Source organism: Aulonocara stuartgranti, assembly GCF_965226115.1.
Source record: "Aulonocara stuartgranti genome assembly, chromosome: 6".
Taxonomy (NCBI): Eukaryota; Metazoa; Chordata; class Actinopteri; order Cichliformes; family Cichlidae; genus Aulonocara; species Aulonocara stuartgranti.
In genome coordinates, this window is record NC_138944.1 from 30,447,516 (window position 1) to 30,466,310 (window position 18,795).

Consider the following 18,795-nt stretch of genomic DNA (forward strand, 5'->3'; position numbering starts at 1 on the left):
CTTTCTTTTTTAAATTTCCAACCCATTTGAGCTCAATAAGTTTAACTAATAACGCAAAGATCATAGAAAGATTCGTCTTAATAATTTCTAACAATTCCTCTTCTCTGCTCTCCTCTGTCCTCCAGATAGTAAATGACACCTTGTCAGAGGCGTGTGTTCGCGTCACCCGGGATGAAAGGCAGAAAATGAAAGCTCTTTTTGGTAGTCTGTCTGTTCTTCCGGGAGACATTTTTTAAGATCGTATGCTTGAATCTCTTTGACATTCATGAGTTTGTGTGTGTCTTTTTGTGCAAATGGCAGCTAAGCACGGCGTCAGACAGAATATGGATCCAGTGGAGGAGCACGTAAAGAAAACTGTTGTCACAGCAGCCAGGGAAACCTGGGAAATATACTTCTCCCGACTCTTCCCAGCCTCGGTGAGCCTGGCGGTGAATCCTTAGGGCAGTATGATTTCTGAGTCGGTGGGGAATTTTCATTTTTAATAACACTTTTTTATATTTTTTCCTGTCTACATTTCTGCAGGGTAGTGTAGGAACGGGGGTGCAGGTATTGTCAGTGTCCCACAGTGGAATCAAACTGCTAAAGACTGTAAAAAGCAGTGCTACAGCTCCAGACTACTTCCGAGTCCTAAGACCGTACACGTATGTGCTTGTTTGTCTCTGTGTAGATTTATGTCACAGACAAATACACCAAACATACACGGAAATACAGCACATAATGCAACAAGCAACATTTGCACAATTCTAACAAACTTGACAGTCAGTATTTGGTGTGAACACCTTTAGTTGTTAACACAGCCTGAACTCTCTTAGGAAACCTTTCTCATCTTGTCTTTAAGAAGTATTCAGGAATAGTTCTCCAGGCTCCTTGAAGGACATTCAGAACTCTTCTTAGGATGTTGGTTGCCTTCTGTTCTCTGCTGATATGATCCCACACTGCTTAAAAGAGGTCTGTTGAGGTCTGGGCCTTGGGGAAGCCAATCCGTGACTGATAGTTTTTCACTTTTCTGTCCAGTTATGCCTTTACTTTACAGATGGCTATAGGCACTCACTGTTGTACCTCTCATTTGATCTCCTCTATACATACTGATGACCAAAAACTTTCAAATTTGGTGCTAACCCATCTCAAACGAATTAGCACTGTTGCCTCACAGCAAGAGGGCTCTTTGTGGAGTTTGCATGTTCCCTCTGTGTTTGTGTGGGTTCTCCCAGAGTCCCGGTACTCTTGCTTCCTCCTGCAGTCCAAAGATATGCAGTTACTGGGGTTAGGTTAATTAGTAACTCTAAACTGCATAGTTGTGAATGTGAGTGTGAATGGTTGTCTGTCTCTGTGTGTTAGCACTGCGACAGACTGGTGACCTGTCCAGGGTGTATCCTGCCTCTTGCCCTAAGTTAGCTGGGATAGGCTCCAGCAGCCCTGCAACCCTAACAAGGGTAAGCGGAAGAGAATGGATGGACTCCATTAGACCTGTTGCTGCTGCTGCTGATTTTCAGTCCATGCCTCAGCCTTTTCTCCCTGTTTTCCTTCTTCTTTCCACTGTCACCATTTCCATTGTCAGTGAATAGTTTTTCCTATTTATTAGGACATGACTTTCTGCTATCGATAGTTTCTTACCTGACACTTCTTTTATTCTTTGGCTTCTTTTTTTGTATATGAAACTGAAGAAATCAATTATGTCTTTATATATCAGGCCGCAAAAAAACATTCCTCTGAAAAGGACTGAAAATGAGGGGAAAAACCAGCCAATGTTCAAAGGAAAACTTTGAATGGTCTTCAGAAAGCCTGGAGAACCAGACCACCTAAAAAAATTGAGAAGAAATGACGGTTGCCTCGAGACTTTTAGACAGTCCTGTATCTCCAAGCTCTCACCAATCTGTTGTCTGATAGTGTGTTTTATTTTGTTTTGTTTTTGTTGTTTGTTGTTAAAATATTTACTCCGCTTTTTTTCCAGCTATGCCGACATCCTGTTTGTGACCATCCCATCTGAGAACATGCTGGAGTTCAATCTGACCAATGAGAAGCTCATACTGTTCTCAACCAAGGCACCACAAGTCAAACACCTCATAGACATGTTCATCAATGAGATCAAAAAGGTACAAAGCACACACACACACACACAATTCACCTGAAACATTCAGCTTAAGTAGGTTATACCAACGTCCAGATACACAAAGATAAACAACAATTACACATATAAAACATACGCAGGTATTTGAGCTGTTTAAAAAAAAAGAAAGAAAAACCAAAAATAAGCTCTTTTTTCTGTGTTTTTCCCCTTTTCCCCCTCAAGGACTCAGACTACGTGATTGCAGAGCGTAACTTTGTTACAGATGAACGCTCGATGCTCAGTTTCCATAAAGGTGACATCATCAGGCTCCAGGTTATGGATGGGCTGGAGAAAGGTGAGGCACTGGTGTGGAAGTCAGTATTCTGTGTGAATCTGTGGCAGACTCATGAGCTCATATTTGCCTTTGCTCATTCTCCAGGGTACAGCTATGGCTGCGTGGTGAGGAAGAAGGTTGTGTTTTTGGAGGAGCTCAAAAGAGACACTCAGGACTTTGGTATTTATGAAATCCTGTTATTTTAATAACAAAAAACAATCAGTTTTGCACAGAGTTCCCAGATGTTGGACGAGGCCCAAATATAAACAAAGCGACAATTCAAAATGACGGTTTTAAAGGATTTACTAACCTATGCTGCGCTGTGTACCCTGGGGATGTGAGGGTATTTTTAAAGCCAGGGAAGAATAGCTGCAGTCGTGTTGACGGCGCCTGCGGCACTCTTTAAATACAATATTGTATCAGAAAATTATTTTCCAGATGGATGACTGCAATGCAGTTCCAAAACTATTGATTTATGTGTTTTCTTGAGGACATAAAAGATGAAATGGGATCACAAATGTCACGTCAAGCAGTCAGTGGATAAGACAAACTACAGCAGAAGTTTGCGCACATATTTCTAATTTAATCTGACGTATTGGTTTTGTTTTTCGGGGTCTTAAATTCAGAACTTATAAATTGCTCATATAGCACTCCATGCTCATGTTTTATTCATGTGAATTCTGCCTGCGCCATTGAGACCGCTCTCATTCAACCACAGTCTTTAAATGGTAGCATAAAAAGCTATATTTTTACATAAATTAACCTTTAATGTTAAGTTGATTTATGGGCTGCATAAAACATTTTTCATCAACTACGTGCCTGAAATGTGTGTTTGTTTTTTCTTTTTTAAGATTCATTGCGTGTGTTCTTATGAAACACAAAAAGGGACTTACTGCTGACCTTGTGGCAAAGTGCTGGTCCCTATAAGCCGACGTTTCTTTTACTTCTGCCTGAAACAAGATGATCTCCAAAGTTGAGACACAACGGTTTTCTTATCCAGTTACTTCTGTCACTTCTCTTTGAGTTGGTCCCCGGCCCTGTTTACTGCTTGAGGATGTTAAACTTGACCTTATAGCCACATGAAAAGCTAAAACAGTTTTATTTATTTTTAGAAAGGAAAGCAACATTGTTTTTGAGCACTATATCAAAATTGGAAGATTAACAATTCAGGTTTTTTTCAGTCATATTGCCACAGGAGTATAAAATCATGCACCTAGCTATGCAGTCTGGCCATACAAAAATATGTGAAAGAATGGGTCAGTCTACAGAAGGGATGTCCAACTCATTTTATGTAATAGGCCACATACTGCTTACTTTCATCTAAGAGTAAACCTCCCTTTTTGTCACTGTAAAGAAGTTTAACTGCACATTAAATCTGTCAAATATCGTAATATAAGCAAAAAAAGAAGGAAAGTTCAACAGTTCAACTCATTTCTTTCCTGCATGATAAAGAAATTAAGTAAATAAAAGACATCTGTCAGCACGATAATCCCCAGACTGACCTGTAATTACAAAAAATTTTTCATTAATTCACAGGAAATTCTGTTTCTTTTTATCTTACTGTTGGTCTATTGCAAAAATCAGACTGAGATTTCTATTGTAGATAGTGGAAAAAATGGGTTTTCTCTCATTTTTTTGTTTATCTTTTACATAATTACTTTGGTGTAGTAAGAATGGCCACAGGGAGGTCTTTATCAGTGGAATGCTGTATTTTAAAGTACACAATTTAAACCCTCCTTCACATTTCCAAAGCCATCAGGTGGGCGAGATTGGAGTCCTTGTTGATTTCTTCCTCCGGGTCTTAAGTTTGACACTCCTGTTCTAAAGGGTTTCCTAAATTTGGGTGTGGAGATGTCATAGGATGGTAGCTTTGCTACAAGTCAGTTGGTGACATTTCTTCACTCATAGATATTTCCCAATCAACTGCAACATGTACTGTTGCAAAGTGGAAGCATTTAGGAACCACAGAAACTTGGTGTAAACTTACAGAGCAGGTTGATGGGTTGAGCTCCAAACCTCCTCTGGCATTATCATAAATACGAAATCTGTATTTATGGAGCCATGGAAACTGTGGCATAGGTTTCCATGGCTGTCCAGCTGCATGCAAGCTTTACATCACTGAGCAAAATGCCAGCTGTCAGATGAAGTGTCTCAGGACTCTAGAGCAGTCAAAACATATTCTGTGGATTGATTAATTTTATTTCTCTATCTGGTAGTCTGATGGATGAATCTTGGTTTGACAAATGACAACTGCATGCTTCTAACTTTGCTTCTTCTCCTCAGAAAACTGAACCAGTTTTCACATAAGTCTGAAAAAGAAAAAAACAAACGGCGTCTCTGGAACTATGAGCCAGCTGACAGGTTAAACTATTGAATATTGCAGCATTAATTTCATCACTCGCTTAGCTTCGAGGATTGCTGCAGCACCATGTCATGTTTGGGATCAGGGTTGGAGGTTGCCCCATATCAGATAAGTTAGCCTTATGTCTCTACAATTATAGAGGAGACTGCCTTTTGTGCCAGGTTATCAGTGTGGCAGCAGAGAGGTGGGAGGGGGATCACATCTTGTAAATGAATGCAAAGCCTGCAGATAAAGATCCGACCACTTTAATTGAAAAGCTGACCTGCTGGTAGAGGAAAGGCCGATAGCGATCAGGATTTGCAGTAAAGCAAAAGCTTGTTTAGGCACAGTGAACAATCAGCTGTTTGCCCTGCATCACCTGCACCTTGTTACCCCTCTGCTCTGTCTGCGCATCAGGCTGGAAGTTTGGCGCCGTGTTCGGCCGCTCCGGCGCATTCCCCGCCGAGTGCGTCCATCCCGTCGCTCCTCCTGACTTCCTGTCACTTCCACTGGACCGAAAGTCGGCGCCTCGAGGTGGAGCAGGACAGTTCGCTGTGTCATCAGCTGTCGCTGTCGCCGTAGCATCCACCATGGCCGCGCATGAGATAGATCAAACAATTGAGGTTCACAGACACTCACACACGCATACAGATTGCTTGTTTTTCTGTCAAACTGAATTCAGGTTGTTTTTCACTGTCACTCTTTGCCTTTCAGAAGGTCTCTGTTGATGGCTTTGCTGATGGAGATCTGGATGAAAGCGCCCTGCAGGACACGAAATATGACATGCTGGAGTTTGCCAAGAAGTACTTCAGACAGGCGCCCAGCGGGAAAGGGTGAGGGAAAACACAGAATGAGTTTACCGTGCTCTAACAGCAGAACAGGAAAAAGATGTGTTAGTTATCTTTTGTTCTTAGTAATCAGCAGGGAATAGACAAAGCCACCAGACTTCCTAACAATAACACTGTATTTTCATGTAAAATTATCACTGAGTGAGAACATTAGAAGCAACAGAATGTCTCCTTAATTTTAGTGCACAGTCTTCAAGTGGATGCAGCTGCTGAGCAGCAGGAACAGCGAACCTGTTGCTGTTAGAAATTTCACTAGGCAAAGATAAAAGAGTGAAATGAGGAGGTACGGCCCGAGAAGGAGCATCAGAAAGGGGCATCGAAAGTAATCAAAAATACTTGAGTTACTTTGAAAATCATTTAGGAGCTAGGCGCTCCTGTGTTCACAAGTTCTGCATTGAAATACAATTTACGATGCTAAGTCCTGCTCCAATGATAGAATATTAAAATGATGTAACACTGAGAGGTACTAATCTGCATCATAGGTACACTGAAATCAGTTGTGTCGAAAGGGCTTGCGTACTCTTGTTTAGATACATATTTGAAGGTTGCTAATTTTCAGGCAATTCAAATAAATGCTGTTTTATTGGAACTAAAAGGCAACATGAGGCATGACTGACTGTGTTCACAGACATTCCCTGAAGAGCAAAAGCAAGAACAGAGACTGCCGGGAGCCCATTGAAATGATCAAGTTTTCCAAGGTGCCTTCTTCTTTGCTCTCAGTTTTGCTGTCGTAACACTACGGCCGCACCGCGTCGTTCGCGTAACTTTTCTTGTACTGTGTTCACCTTTGCAGACGCCTCTGACTGAATCTCTGATAGAGTTCACAGACCCGGCCATGAACAGAGTGGCAGCCGATCTCTTCCTGTGTAAGTTCTCACCTTCTGTCGTCTTCAGTTACATTAATAATTTTCTGATTTTTTTTACAACCCGGGCTTCAAGTGATCTTCTGTTCAGAGGAGATGTTCTCATATCCTGTGCCATCTACTGCATATCTGTTCATCTCGGCAAAGCAAGAGCTGAGGTTCCTGCTTTTTCCCCGTAAAAAGGATTTGAGGGGAATTTTTCATTATGTGATTTGACCATCTGAAGTTCAGGTTTAAATGTTGGTGTGCGTGTGTGTGTGTGTCCTGGTTATGTATTTTATGTAGCCATGATGCGTTTCATGGGCGACTCTCCATTAAGGGGGCTAACAGAACAGGAAGTGGTCAGCACTTTCCTCAAGGTAAACATACAGATCATTTTTCGCCTTGTCTACTCTGCTGTTTTCTCTTTGACAGCTGGCTAATCTTTTTATGCTGTTCTATGTATTTTTGTGTGTATGTGTGTGCGTCCATCCACCGCTCAGCTCATAAGAGAGTTCTCCTTGATGAGGGATGAGGCTTACTGCCAGCTCCTCAAACAGCTTACCACTAACACCAGCTCCAAACCGTAAGTCCGCACACCGACACACACGGTACAAGCCTCTTTCATCACTGAGCCTGTGATTCCGAGCGTGCACTCCTGTGCTCCACAGCGACAGTTGCCAGCGAGGCTGGCGGCTGCTGTACATCCTGACTGCTTTCCACTGCTGCTCTGAAGTCCTCAAGCCCTTCCTCCTCAAATACCTGCAGCAGGCCTCTCGCAGCGCAGGAGTGCAGTATCAGGGTAACGAGCGCGCACAAACACACAGCTTTTACTGTCCCGTGAGTGTAAATGTGTAACGTTGCCTATAAAATTGGCAGGCATAGCTAAAGCGTGCGAGCAGAATCTGAAGAAGACGTTCCAGTTTGGCGGCCGCATTGTTCCACCCAACAGCATGGAGCTGAAGGCTATGATGGTCAGTGTCTCTCTTTAATTTATGTCCCGAAGTTTCCACTCACAGTTTATCACGTTTGCTGATTTGTGCATAAAATGAATAAAAAGCAAAACTATTTGCTGTAAATTGTACTAAAATAATGGTGTCAGGTTTAGGGAGCATTCAAAGCTGAAGCTACCCCAGCGCTTCAGTAGTGCTGTGCTCCTGTCTGCATTGTTTCGTTGCACCTCTGTGGGTGTGTACACTCTTTGTTCACTATATTTTTTTTGTTACAAACTGAATAAGGACAGAGACAATTTCCAAACCCAGTCTGCCTTGAATTAGAATGAAGTTTACTCCTATTATGTTATGTTACAGTACTGTTATTGATGTAAGCAGTAAGTTAATGAGGTAGCTGGCTGAACTGAATTGGCTTTTGAAAGATGAAAAGTTATATTCTATTTTATTGTAATAGGCAACAAATTGAATGAAAGACCAAACCAAGCAATGGTCGGATCCCACCAGCAGGCATTGTCTGAATAATCAAAGCTTTTTTTCTCCCCTCCCTCTTTGCCAGGGAACTCGATTGTTGTCCAAAATCTATTACACATCAGAAAGCCACAGTGTTGCAGTGGCTGACACGCTTCTGGGGATTCTAGTGTGAGACTAATTCCCAACAAATGCACAATTTTCTCCTGTTTCAGCAATACTTGGCAAAAAGTGCAGCGTCCAGCTTTTTTAGCAAATAACTAAAGGATGCAACTTGGAAGCCACTTTAAAAGATTTATTGAGGAACCAGCAGGCTTGGGGGGCTGAATGCTACAAACAGGAGAGCCTAATGAGAGAAAAACATGCTGTTAATTTAAAAAAAAAAACAGGTTTCATTGGGTGTAGGATCTTGTGAAGTAGCCCCACTTATACAGTGTGTGTAGTTTAATCTCTAGCAGTGTATTACATGTGTATGTGTTCGTGCCTCCTCAGGCGGGACGGAGTTCAAAACGTCAGCTGTTCCTCTTCCCCGGGGGTATCGAACGTCATGTGAAAATCAAAACTTGCTCTGTAAGTGCTCAGCTGCCACTTTCACCATCACTGGTGTGCATCATGAGAGCGAGTGCATCCATGTGTCTGCACTGACACTGTTGTGTTTGGGTTTTGGTTTTTTTAGGTTGCCCTGGAGGTGATCGAGGAGCTGTGTTATGAGATGGGTCTGCACAAGCTGGAGGCTATGGAAGAATATGCCATATTTTTAGTGACCAATAGAGGTATGCTCATGGGCAGCTTGTCTCAAACACATACAAACACATACATATTAAACTTTGTATTTATGCTCTTTGAGAATCTCTGTTAGTTGCTCTCTGAGGTTTAGCTGTAAGAGAAAGTCAGGGAATGGTAAAACTCATCATCTAATCCTTTGCAGGTCTTAAAATGAGGTAAATACAGCCCGCAGTGAACATAACACACGACGTATTGCATTTTTAATTTACCCAAAATTACACTAAAATGCAGAAGCAGTGTGCGGAAAAATTTATTACAACTGTCATGGTTTCTATCTGACTTAACGGGGTAAGAAGCAGCCAGCTGCTGCTAATCAGATCCACTCGATTAAAGCAGAAGTTTCGGCAGGTTGCTCATCTGCAGCATTTTGGTGTGAGTTAACTCTGGAAGGGCTTAAATTTCCAAACTATTTGACATCCACCATTCAACAGTGAGAAAGATTATTCACAAGTGGAAAACATTCAACGCAGTGCCATAGCCAATCAAGGAAACTCAGTTTCCTGGACTCAAACACAACCTGGAGACCGACAGCTTTGCAATTTCAAAAGGTTTATTAACGAGTATGCTCAGGATTTTAACTCAGGAAGACTGGTCTGCCAGAGAAGGCAGGTAAATTAGCCAAAGTGTAATATGTTATATTTTTTATTTTTATGTCGTGATCTGTAAAACCTTATCATTTGAGGAAGGGGCACCTTCTTTCACATGACTGTACCTCTAAAAGTAAACATTTTTTTGTGTGTATTTAAAAACACAAGTGATGAAGAACGGCCCTATGGCTCGTTTCCTTCTGCTTTATCAATAATTTAATGTTTAAGCCCCTTGAAATGCTCTCACAGTACATATACTTTATACACAAACACCATTGTTGTCTTTTTTCTTCCCTGAGCATTAAATATCTCCACATGATAACAGCTGGCAGCTGCTCTGACTCCTGCGCTTTTCCGAAGCACAGCAGGTCACGCAGCATGGGGCTGCACAGCACTTTTCAGAACACGAGTATCAATAGTTTTAACTCCTTTTTGGGGGCTGAGCAGTGGCCAGTGTGAAAATATGCACGTCCACTGTGTAAAAACTTTGCATATTTGCATGTTCAGGTCAGAATGTGCGTCCTTTGAACAAGCATGAGTACATCCTGGATGTGGCGACAGAGGCCGAGTTAGTCGACACCGGCTACAGCTTCTGGTTCAGGCGAGTCGTCTGGACTCAGCCGCTCAAGTTTGACAATGAGCTCTGTGTGGCCATGCACTATAACCAGGTACAACATTTGCCGCACATACTCGGTAGCTGCTGTTTACCTGTGTGTATGCATGTGTGCATAACCCTGTTTTTGTGATTATTTAGATCCTTCCAGACTACTGTAAGGGTCTGCTGAATGTTCTTCCACATGGAAAAGTGAGCGATCAACAGTTTCACCAGATCTCCAAACTGGCAGCTTTGCAGCACCGAGCCAAAGACAACATCTTCATTCCCAGCATGTGAGGAAACAGCAGCACTGAGAAAGTGGTTATAGTTTAATTCTAATGAGCCCCAAAGAGGACTTTAAATTTAACCTGGAGTTCAATTTTACTTAATTTTACATACTTACTTTGTTCTGAACAATTTACTTTAGTGATAATCATTGTCCTGAAAACACAAACTTATTGTACTTTAACAATCCTGATGTCAAACAAATCCCAATTAAAAGAAAATATTAGCAACTAGCAATTAGCTCCAACTCTGTGCATTTAGGCAGATAAACATGGTTGAAGAAAGTTAATTTAAATGACTGAATGTGGCATGGTTGTTCATGCCCGATGAGCTAAACTGAGTATTTCAGAAACTGCTAATCTGCTGATCTCTAGCGTTTTCAGAGAATGGTCTACAGAAGAGAAAATATTCTGCGAGCAACAGTTCTGGTTCAGATTGGCCAGATTGTTCTGTTCTGAGAAGAGCATCTCTGAATGCATAGCACACTGAACCTTGAAACAGAGAAGCTCCAGGCAGCAGATGACAACACTGGGTGGCACTCTTGTTAGCTAAGAACAGGAAACTACATTTTTTTTGCACAATTTGCCCATTATCGGCAAAATCTGGTCTGGTAAAACCTGATTTCTGTTATAACATTCAGAATTTGGCATACACTTTGTACAAGTATGGATCCATCCTGTCAACAATTTATCCTGCAGGTGTAATGGCTTATTTTCTTCAAGCATCCCAGCCCACCTGAATGTTATTCCTGATCGCGTCTATCCCTTTATGGCCACAGTGTACCCATCTTCTGATGGCTGCTTCCAGCAGGATAACGCACCATGCCTAAAAGCTCAGAACATCGTAAACTGGTTTCATGAACATGACAATGAGTTCACTGTACACCTTTGGGATGTGGTAGATTGAGAAATTCTCATATTGTATTTGCAGCTGACAAATGTGCAGCACCTCTTTGATACTGTCATGTTAATATGAACCAAAATCTTTGTGGAATGGTTCCAGCAGCTTGTTGGATCTTTGCCACAAACAATGAAGGCAGTCCTGAAGGCAAAAGAGATCCAGCCTGGTATTAATAAGATGTACCTAATAAAGTGTTCAGTGACTGTAGATGGAAGTCATTCATGATGTAAAAACAGTGTCAGCATGTTTCTATACATTCTTTATGTTTGTCTAACTTCGGTTTTGTTTTTGCCTTTAAATATTATAACTTGTTAACTAAGTTATTCTTGATATTTGAACGTTGAATGAACACTTTCCCCAGGATTTCTGGATGGGTTAGACTTTAAAATGAAATAATTCTGTTCCCATCAAAAACTTTGGTAATACACCCTACAATGACCAAATTTGTTGTGGTCTTTTATATCTATAATGTAGTATTAATGCTCATTTTAGTGGTGAGAAATTACAGCAATTAAAGTGTGAAATAAAGGAACGAGAATTTAGTGTCAAGCTGAAAAATTAAGAGTAAAGACCTCATAAAATGGCCTGCATAAAAGAAAACAGAGTAAAATCTTGTATAATGTTAATGTTTAAGTGGAGGATTCTGACTCGACTTGCAGCAGTTTAGTAAATGCAGGCACAGACTGTGGTGCAGTCACCAGTTATTGTGTTTAAAAGGCATGACTGCTTTTCTACTTTCTCAACTGTAAAAACTCTTATATGACTTCTTGCTCTAACCGCTGTTATCCTCGATCCTTCCTCCCCCATACACAGACACACACACAGACACACACAGACACACACACACAGCCTAAAGCGGAGAAGAGCAGCTCACTGAGTTGTAAAACTCTTCTGGAGAAATGTGGGAAATCACAGAGTGAAACAGACTGCTGTTTATCTGATACTCTGTTTCTGTTCTCCCTCTCCTGCAGACACGAATTATCGGAGTACATCGCCACACCTCTCTTCAAAAAGCAGCCACCCCAGCAGTGGGTTACCATGGCGACACAGCATATGCAGCAAGTACAGGCACTGAACCCGCACCAGGCCCGAGCACAGTTTCTGGGTAAGATTGCTGTGGACATTAAGAAGCGCTGCAGGAACACCTGGTGGTCTACAGTAATGTGTTAAACTAAAACTCAACTGCTTCACCCCAAGATTGAAAATTTACTCAAATTTTTCTTGTGCGCTTTCAGGCCTGGTCAGTGCATTCCCCATGTTCGGCTCTTCGTTCTTCTACATCCACAGCAGCAGCTCCACCACCTTTTACGCTCCCAGTATCGTTGCTGTCAATCAACATGGTCTCCACTTCCTCCACAAAAATACCCATGTAAGGAGCGCGCACACACACACACCTTTGGTCGGCTTATGACTCAGCGCATCGTGACGAGAAGATGAACTCATATGCAGATCTGTAATTTCAGCAGACAGCTGTAAAAGTTTAGTCTCTGTCATGCAGGAGATGATGGCACTGGTCCCCCTGGCGGATATACAGTCCACCCGCACCCAGAGACCCACTGCTGGGACCAGTTACCCTTATGTAGACCTCACCTTAGGGGATATGAATGCACAACGTGTCATTCAGCTACAGCTGGAGCAGGTATTATGCAAACCACACATCTAAAGAATCTTGATCATCTTTAGCCAGTCAGCTTTCGGGCTCTGATCCACTCTTTCTTCATCCTCAGGGCCTGGAACTGTGTCGAGTCGTCGCCATGCAGGTGGAAAACATGATGTCAGTGCGGGAGAAGAGGCTCACTCTGCCACCCAGCGAAATCACCATGCTGTAACGCACAAACTTTCACGAGTGCACATGCTCTCGCTAATGTACATGAGACCTTCATAAATAGCCTACCTCTTCTCAGCTTAAGGTGTTTGCTATATGTATCTCGCACACACAAATGTGAGGTCACTTTCTATGAGTGCAGAACAAGAATGGATCTCAATACTGGACGAATTTCCTGTTTTTCTATCTGTGTGACTCATTAATAATTGCACTTAACTGTTTTATGTGTACAGAAGCTGTAAATGAAATGTGGGGAGGCTTTGCAGGGCCGGTGTCGTGTCTTCACAAAGTTTTATAACTGATAGGCTACATGTTTTATATTTTTTTATAAGTACAGTTGACTGTACTCTTTATTGTTATATTCAGCCCTTGATAATGCCCATTTTGTTAAAAAAAAATCAAAACAAGAAACATTATATATAAATCACAATAAATCAGGGTTTTTAAAAACAATTGTGAACTTCTTCAGTGATTATTATATTACGTGCATAACTATACACTGCTGGGGAAAAAGTGAAATATTTAATCAGCAACCTTTCTCCTAATCAGGTATTTACTGACTTCATTGTTTACACACATAATATTAAAAATATACATTGTTTCAGTGTGCGAGAGTTAAGCCGAATACTGCTTGCTTCCAAACTCTATAGCGGCCGGTAAGTAGTTATTTTTACTGTATAACAACACTTTTTTTTATTCCACTATATTCACTCTTTTATTCTTCTTCGTGATATGTAATGAAATAAAAAGTTTGCATAAAACTTTAAAAACTATTTTTTAGTCGCACAGTTTTCTTTCTTTGTATATCTGCTATATAAACTGAGAACCAGCGGAATTAATAAAAAAACAAAACAAAACAGAGCTATCTGGATGTAAAGTGTGGACTCAGTGGAGGTAAATAAGAGGTAAGTGGGACAGAATTAGCAGCAGAGGACTAAAATGTGTCCTCGGGGTTCCCAAAATGGATTTAGCCCCGCCCCACACTGTCAAATCGTCACCGAGCATGCGCAGACTTCTGGCAGGTTACACGAGTTTATTTTCAGCCTTTTTCTTGGAGACGGTTTGTGCTGGTGTAAACTAAGAGGAGGTCAAGATTCGTGCGCATATAGCAATGCGTTTCCCAGGCTATTGGAGTTAAAACCTGACTCGTCTGCGGAGCTCTGAGGTCTGGAGTTTAACGGCGACATGTGAAATGTTGCTGCGTGGTTTGTCTGTTTTTCCAGGCGGCGACGGACAGACCCAGCCAGGCTAGTGGAGCTAACTAACTTACTAGCTTGCTCGCTAGCTGGTAGCCAGGCCGCTCAGATAATATTTTTTCGCGTTTCTGCTGGCCGAGCGTGCTGCATTTGCCACGGCTCTGTTTTCCTGAGAGAGTCCGGTAAGGTAATCTCCAGACTGTCAACTGCCACACCACATCGTTACTTCAATGCAGACGCGGAGTGGCCCACCAGCTTAGCTAATGTTAGCTACTTTATGCGCTGCGAGAAAGTAACTGGACCCTTTAAAGCAAGTGATATTCATCTGTTATACGTCTAGTCCGCTCACGCTAACAAGACCCCGAGTAATTGTTGCTGAAATGCAGCGCTGATGCGTGCTATCTGTTAGCTAGCAGCCCTCGTCGCAGCACGCCGGTCATCTTGTTTTGGCTGATATGGCAGCCAGTGGATACTCCGACCTGAGGGAGAAGCTCAAATCCATGACTCCGCACAGAGACGACTACGAAAACAAGTGCGTGGACGAAACGAGCAACGGGAAACACCGAAAACGCAAGCACCGGGAATCCGATGACGACGAGTACGAGCACAGCGATGACAGCACGGACCTCCGGGAGCAGGAGGCCCGCCGGGTGAGGAGCAGCATCCAGCAGAAGACCATCTTCACGCCGGAGGAGTGCGCCCTCATCGAGAAGAAGATCGACGAGGTGGTTGCACAGGCAGAGGCCGGACATTACCGCGAGCACACCGTGGATAGAGCGCCCCTTCGGAATAAGTACTTCTTCGGGGAGGGCTACACGTATGGAGCCCAGCTGGAGAAGCGTGGTCCGGGTCAGGAGCGGCTGTACCGCAAAGGAGAAGTGGACGAGATCCCGAGTTGGGTGCACGAGCTGGTGATCAATCGGCTGGTGACAAACGGAGTCGTCCCAGAGGGGTTTGTTAACAGTGCAGTCATCAATGACTATCAGCCAGGTGGCTGCATCGTGTCACACGTGGATCCTTTGCACATCTTTGACCGGCCCATCGTGTCCGTGTCCTTCTTCAGTGACAGCGCTCTCTGCTTCGGCTGCCGCTTCCAGTTCAAACCGATTCGGGTGTCTGAGCCCGTGTTTGTCTTGCCTGTGAGAAGAGGAAGTGTCACCGTGCTTAGGTGAGTATAGCTGTGTTTGCTGTCATGTTTTGTGTTTTTGTGTAGTTCCCACGGGCTGCAGAGAGCAGTCACTAAAAGCCTCTTTTCCCCTCTCTCAGTGGCTATGCAGCAGATGACATTACCCACTGCATCCGACCACAGGACATAAAAGAAAGGCGTGCAGTAATCATCCTCAGAAAGTGAGTCAACACACTGTGATTTTGAAAAATTGACAATCCTAATTTAAACCTCTCTCTCAACCCCAGTCTTTCTTATTCTGCTTCTTCTTCTTTTTGGCAGGACTAGACCTGACGCTCCTCGACTGGGCTCTGACAGCTCGTTAAGAGCTTCTTTGGCACAGAAACCAGGTCGCCTGAAAGCCAAACGTTCTCATCGCAAAGCAGACCCTGATGCTGCTCACAGGTATCCACCCGCACGTGCTAACACACCAGAGGTCTTCATGGTACAAACTAAACTGAGAAAAGTCAGACAGCGCACGAGTATTTCATCTGATGAGAAACTGGTCAAAATGTAATTGGAAAACATAGAGGCTGCAATCAGTGAGTGCTAGGAAGGGGTACCAGAGTTTGGCATTAAATTCATACTGATTCCAGTCTCCTCTAAACTGAAACATTGATAAGTGTCTGGACAAGTGGTGCCACTCTCAGTATTTATGTAACGTTAATTCATTCTAACAAAGCCGGTGTTTAGAAATTCACAGCTGCCCCCTGAAAATGAGGCTGCTAGTCTCAAGCAGATTGTCTGCCCCTCAAGTCACAGTAACTAGGGCTTTTATGAGTCTTTTATGAAATGCACAGTTGGCATCGGTGTGAGTACTTCTTTAAGTGGCTCTAATTAATTCTCAGGCAAACAGCACAACAAACGCTTTCTCAATCAATAAATGAGGCAGAAAGCCTTGGCCAAAGATATTGTAAGGCTAAGTTTGTTGACATGACAGTACAAGCAATGCTTGTTTTTGCCAGCATAATTAGATGTGTGGAAAGTGTGATGTGTACAAACAAAAACATTTACCTATTTCTGCCAAAGAAAAAAAAAGATTCCTGTCAGGATGACAGGCTGCGGAGCGGAGTAGGTGATCCCATGTTGGGTCAAGATGATGTGTGTAAACACCAGTGAGTGGTATTCATCATACAGTCTGTTCAAGTTTAAACATGTAGAAAAGATATAGAGGGTGTCATATCTTGGTTTTTAAGTTGCTGTGACAGAAAAGCGTCTTCCACTGAGGTCAGGGACGATACTAGCCTCTGGTCTCGCTACTCACGTGGAAAACTGGGCAGCACTTAAGCAGAGCTCTAAGCTGTAATATTTTGTCATGGCTCAGAGGTGGTGAATCTGCAAGAATAAACGTGAGGTGTGTTAGTAAGATAACTCTGTGCGATGAAAGGGTTTGTGATGAATGACCCAAATGTGACTCCACCAGGCCGAGGGTTCTGGAGATGGATAAAGAGGAGAACAGACGTCCCTCACTGTCCCGTCATCGTCACAGCATCACCTCAGAGAACTACAGGAGACGCGGCCAAGACTACGACAAAGAGCAGGAGAGTTCAGGGCGCAAAGTCAAAATGAGGCGCCACTGAGGACTCCTTTCACATGTGAATATCTGGTTGTTGTTGTTTTTTTTTTTAATGTAAGCCCATCAGCCACAACATGAAAACTACTGACAGGTGAACAGGATGATCTCATTACAGAACAGCGTCGTTTGAATCCTCGGGGCCCTGGCGTTCATGTCAAAGTTACTCTGGCCAGCTAAACACTGGAGCACAGCAGGACAAACAGCAATGAGGAAAACATCTTAGCAGGACACACAGGCAGCCAAAGAATCTGCTGCTAGCATCACAGCGCCATCAGAGACACCCCTACCCCTATGGCATGATAGGTCAAATCTGTTTTGGCAACACTGAGTGCGGCCTGCACCGTTTTGAGCAGGTGGTTTTAATGTTATGGCTGATTATTATATTTCAGTATTATATTATTTGTTCATTCAAACTTGCTCCTTTTGTTTCAGTTTGGCACAGGGAGGGCAGTTATCATACTGTTGCTTTTTGATTTGAGTGGATTAGTTTTTGGCAGACAAAGCTTACATCTCTGCTACTTATTACAGCACTTGGAGTTATTCACTACAGTTAGGCTCTGTTGATAAACTGTTCAGTTAAATGAAACTTTTTGTTTGTATGTTCATAGATACCTAAAACTGGCATGTTTTGTTTTTTTTTTGTAACCAAGATGTACAGACCTTGAGAGCTGAAAGGAGTATGGACTTGTAAAAAGGAAACCCTGGGCTGTAATCTAACTTGTTATAATGTACAATATGTTTATATAGTGTTTGATTGGAGGACTTTTATGGAGCGTTTGAGTTTTAGCACCTACGTTTCTGACCTGTAACTTCACTCAGTTCACTTTAGCCTCCATTTTGCAGTTTTAAGTTGCAGCAGACGTGAAACCTGGATTTCTGTTTTACGATTCAACTTGGCCGCATGGCTTCTGTTGCTGGTCTGTCAGCTGGAGTGATGCACCATTTCAGGAGCAATGGAAAAACTCAGGTCTTGTTTTACACTCCTGTTTCATTCTGACATTGTTGCTGTCCTGTGCTAGATCTAAATTTTTTTTCTTTTAAATAAGGTGAAATTGGGGTCAGTCAGAACTTTAATTTGAGCAGAATGACCTCCATTAAGTCCTGTTTAGTTTGGGTCTGAGCAGAAACAATTTCCTTGCGGTTTGCTGTGTAAACATAAATTTGTTGCTTGCTTCCAGTCAACCATGTTTGGCAGAGGTACTCATTAGATGACTGCTTAGTATGGAGTTACATATGAGCAAAAATAACCTTGGTTCAGAGGAGAAATTGCTTTCTAAAAACAGGACGTGGGGTGTTCATGGCTCTGTGTAGCTCGGCTAAAGTTGAAATGATTGTGTGGACAGTGAAGGAGCATAAAATGGTTTCATGGGTTTTTAGTTGTCATTTGTTTTGACTGACAAAGGTCCTCGCTAAATGAAATAAAGCTGAATTTGCCTCTCCCGAGTCTATTTATTCTGCCTGCCATACTGACAAATATGTATTTGTTACATTTTTAAGTGCAGAATTTGAGATTAAATGATCTATTGAGAAATCTTATTTTATATCTAATATCAGTAAGAATAGAATAGAATTCAACTTTATTGTCATTGCACAGGTACAGGGCAACGAAATGCAGTTTGCATCCATCCAGAAGTGCTTTAGCCATGATCGAGAAGCTGAAACATATAGCACTACAATTTACTGCAAACTTTCCAGCCACTGCAAACTGCTAAACAAATGCAGTTATGAACTTTTTTTTTTAATGGTCTGATTCTGTGGTATCAGAAATACAATTTCTTCTGGAAACTTCAATCTAGAGTACTCCCATTTTATCATTTCAAAGCAGAAAGCTGACGTAAGCAGTTTCCTCACAAGCTCCACCTCATGAACTAAGTCAGGGTATTCATCTAAAGTTTCCTCTACAAACTGCTGCTGAATTTAACATCTGATCCAAATGAGCTGTTTATGTTTTTACACTATGTTGAACTGATGAAATTTAACTTCAGTGAAGGCTTGCTGAAAAGCCTAAAAACCTTCTTTCTTGTCAGCCACTTTGAGTAGGAGAGAA

At 42.4% G+C, this 18,795-nt stretch overlaps 2 protein-coding genes across 4 annotated transcripts in view; both read left to right on the top strand.

Moving 5' to 3' along the window:
• Positions 1–13,362, top strand: part of myo15ab (myosin XVAb) — a 55,347-nt gene extending 41,985 nt beyond the window's left edge. For 2 of the 3 annotated variants that reach the window (XM_082537231.1, XM_082537232.1), the window contains exons 55-76: positions 126–201; positions 301–416; positions 523–641; positions 1,952–2,093; positions 2,291–2,402; positions 2,487–2,561; positions 5,140–5,345; positions 5,437–5,555; positions 6,199–6,268; positions 6,364–6,436; positions 6,719–6,792; positions 6,916–6,998; positions 7,084–7,214; positions 7,292–7,386; positions 8,326–8,403; positions 8,510–8,606; positions 9,714–9,874; positions 9,961–10,094; positions 11,958–12,091; positions 12,222–12,355; positions 12,485–12,625; positions 12,714–13,362. In XM_082537231.1, the coding sequence (XP_082393357.1) occupies positions 126–201; positions 301–416; positions 523–641; positions 1,952–2,093; positions 2,291–2,402; positions 2,487–2,561; positions 5,140–5,345; positions 5,437–5,555; positions 6,199–6,268; positions 6,364–6,436; positions 6,719–6,792; positions 6,916–6,998; positions 7,084–7,214; positions 7,292–7,386; positions 8,326–8,403; positions 8,510–8,606; positions 9,714–9,874; positions 9,961–10,094; positions 11,958–12,091; positions 12,222–12,355; positions 12,485–12,625; positions 12,714–12,815 (2,472 nt within the window). In that variant the 3' untranslated portion in view covers positions 12,816–13,362. Of the gene's footprint in view, positions 1–125; positions 202–300; positions 417–522; positions 642–1,951; positions 2,094–2,290; positions 2,403–2,486; positions 2,562–5,139; positions 5,346–5,436; positions 5,556–6,198; positions 6,269–6,363; positions 6,437–6,718; positions 6,793–6,915; positions 6,999–7,083; positions 7,215–7,291; positions 7,387–8,325; positions 8,404–8,509; positions 8,607–9,713; positions 9,875–9,960; positions 10,095–11,957; positions 12,092–12,221; positions 12,356–12,484; positions 12,626–12,713 lie in introns of those variants that run through there. The other variant, XM_082537233.1, reaches the window with a different exon arrangement.
• Positions 13,363–13,761: 399 nt separating this feature from the next.
• alkbh5 (alkB homolog 5, RNA demethylase) lies at positions 13,762–18,185 on the top strand. Its single transcript, XM_082535854.1, has 4 exons — positions 13,762–15,175; positions 15,274–15,354; positions 15,455–15,577; positions 16,596–18,185. The coding sequence occupies exons 1-4, from the start codon at positions 14,463–14,465 to the stop codon at positions 16,750–16,752; spliced, it is 1,074 nt and encodes a 357-aa protein (XP_082391980.1). The 5' UTR covers positions 13,762–14,462; the 3' UTR covers positions 16,753–18,185.
• Positions 18,186–18,795: the final 610 nt, after the last annotated feature.

Coding starts and splice junctions, on each gene's coding strand:
- alkbh5 (XM_082535854.1), top strand. CDS start 14,463: ATGGCAGCCAGTGGATACTCCGACCTGAGGGAGAAGCTCAAATCCATG. Junction 15,355..15,454: donor GCAGTAATCATCCTCAGAAA/GTGAGTCAACAC, acceptor TCTTTTTGGCAG/GACTAGACCTGACGCTCCTC. Junction 15,578..16,595: donor GACCCTGATGCTGCTCACAG/GTATCCACCCGC, acceptor TGACTCCACCAG/GCCGAGGGTTCTGGAGATGG.